At 45.6% G+C, this 2370-nt stretch overlaps 1 protein-coding gene across 1 annotated transcript; it reads right to left on the bottom strand.

The window, feature by feature from the left end:
* On the bottom strand, window positions 1–1316 carry LOC140524623 (zinc finger and BTB domain-containing protein 12-like). Its single transcript, XM_072639272.1, has 2 exons — window positions 546–1316; window positions 1–508 (listed from the first exon to the last, which is right to left on the bottom strand). The coding sequence occupies exons 1-2, from the start codon at window positions 1314–1316 to the stop codon at window positions 62–64; spliced, it is 1218 nt and encodes a 405-aa protein (XP_072495373.1). The 3' UTR covers window positions 1–61.
* Between the last annotated feature and the right edge of the window lie 1054 nt (window positions 1317–2370).

Consider the following 2370-nt stretch of genomic DNA (forward strand, 5'->3'; position numbering starts at 1 on the left):
CCTTGAGGTGCCAGCAAATGGCATGGGCAAATCGCCCATCACAGTAAGAACAACGGTTAGGTCAAGCCCCAGAGTAAAGGTTGAGGTGGTTGTGTAGCAAGAAGCATTTGCCACAAATGCCACAGGAGTGTGACTTGATACCTTGGTGGACATTCATGTGACGGTTGAGGTTGCTGTTATGATTGAACTGCTTCCCACATCGAGGGCACATAAGGATGGAGTGCTGGGCTCTCATGTGGAACACAAGTTTTTCCACACCCTGAAACCCTTCTGGGCACTTAGTGCAGTTGATGTTCTTCAGTGGGTTTCCCACTGGGGAGCCCCCTGGTATACGACTCCTCATGCCCCCATAACTCCCACTAACTCCACTGCTGCAGGACATAGTGACTACTGCTAGGGCTTCATCTCCCAGCCCAAGAGTAATGCCCTCCCCTACTTGACCTCCAGGAAACAGTGACAGATGTTTCTCTTCCTTGTCTTCTGTATGGCCACAGCAGGCCTTCACCACCTATCCTAGCATCAGGAGCATCAATAGTTTCTCCAACGTCATTGATGAGGAGTCCACTACTTCCTCCAAGGCCAAGAGCCCTTCCAAGGTTAAGGTTCCCCCCAAGACCAGGGCTCCCTCCAAGACCAAGGCTACCCCCAATACCTCCAGGGGACTTAAGCCTCTGTGCCACTTCCAAAGCTGATTCCACCTTGACAATGCAGATGTCTGACATATCCTCTTCTTCTTCTGCCTTTAACTCAAGGTCCTCATCTAGGGGAAATTCTAGCTTCACTGGTAGGAGAAGAGGAGGTGGAGGAGGTGGAGAAGGGGCAGGGTTGGTAGCTAGTTTGGCAGTTCGAGCAAGTGAGAGAAGTGACTTGGTGGAGCTGAGCCCAGTCAATCCAATCCTTCCACTAACTCCATCCTCTTTTAGCCCAATGTTAGGTTCAATGAATTGGCTCAGGGCATTTCTACATTTTTCTACCACATGCTCCATTTGGAGACACGACGCAGCAGTCAGGTAGTTGACAATCTCACAGACAGCAAACTCCAGAGCACCAGTATAGCAGGGGAGGAAGTCTGCCATGATTCTGACACTGTGCATTAGTGAGACCTGTAGCTCTGAACTGGGACTGAGGAGAAACTGGTCACAAAGAAATGGGGAGCAGGCCACCAAGATTACCTTGTGGCCTCGGAACTTGAGGCTCTTGGCCACATTGGTGACATCGCAAAAGCACTCTTCTGCCCGGACCTGGTTCATGTTTTGAAGGGTAGAAGCCTCATGCCCTGGGAGCTGGAATCGCAAGACTTCCACTCCAGATGCCATGGTACTGACTAAGCTGGGGGAGTTTCTGGTGTTTGGCAGAGGACAAATTAGTTAGGAAGTCTGTCCTTCTCCTCCTTCCCCATGCCTTGGCCCCCTCCCCTCCACTCTTTCCCTGGGAAAGGCTTCTTAAAGAAGGTGTCACTTAAGCTGAGTCTTAAAGGATTCCTAAGGGTGTAGGTGAGGACAGAGAGCATTCCAGGAAAGAGATGCAGCCTGTGAGAAGGGTTTGGATATAGTAGATGGAATGTCATGTATGGGTAACAAAGTACATGTAATCCATGGCTGGCATTCACAGTGCATAAACAGGGAATAATGTGTGATCAGCCTGCAAAGAGAGGCTGGAGCCAGATTATTATAAGGATATTAAATGCCAAACAGAAGAGTTTGAACTTAATATGTACACAGACTGAATTAGAAAGGGATAAAGAGCAAATGTATTCAAAATTTCTGTTTATGCTGCGTGAGATTGGTTTAGAAGCTAGTGAAAATATATGCTATTAAATTATTGTTTTTCTGTTTGGATAAAATATAAACCTCAACTTAGGGTTTTATTTTGAGGGTTTGGTAGATTACTTGTTGATTAGTATTAGCTGTGAATGGTGAGTTATTGTTTTTTAACAAAATTGGCCAAATCATTTTAGCCAGAATTGTATAACTAGCCAATGTTTGCTTACAAAGCCTTTAGACCCTGCCAAATGGACAAGAATCTGATGATGGGAATATTTCAGCCATCATGCACATTCTTTTCCATTTTTAAAAAACACATCTGAGCTTCAAATGCTGTAACCACAAATACTAGCTGTGGGATAACTGGTTGGTTCTGGCAAGCACTATTCTGTGTCATTTATACAGATTTCAGCCAATGGATACTGGCAGCTTGGTGCCACAATGGATAGAACACTGTGCCTAAATTCAGAAAGATCTAAGCTTAAAATTCAGCCTCAGTTACTTACTAGTTTTGTAACCTGAGGCAAATCACTTCATCTGTTTGCCTCATTTTCCTTGTTGGAAAAAATGGGAATAACTATCACCTACCTCACAGAGTTGTTATGAA

This window comes from Notamacropus eugenii, chromosome 1, assembly GCF_028372415.1.
Source record: "Notamacropus eugenii isolate mMacEug1 chromosome 1, mMacEug1.pri_v2, whole genome shotgun sequence".
Taxonomy (NCBI): domain Eukaryota; kingdom Metazoa; phylum Chordata; class Mammalia; order Diprotodontia; family Macropodidae; genus Notamacropus; species Notamacropus eugenii.

Bases quoted from the DNA above. Each gene is read 5' to 3' on its own strand.
- LOC140524623 (XM_072639272.1), bottom strand. From the start codon at position 1,316: ATGGCATCTGGAGTGGAAGTCTTGCGATTCCAGCTCCCAGGGCATGAG. The intron at 509-545 runs GTTGGAGAAACT...ATGCTAGGATAG, and splicing joins GTGGACTCCTCATCAATGAC to GTGGTGAAGGCCTGCTGTGG.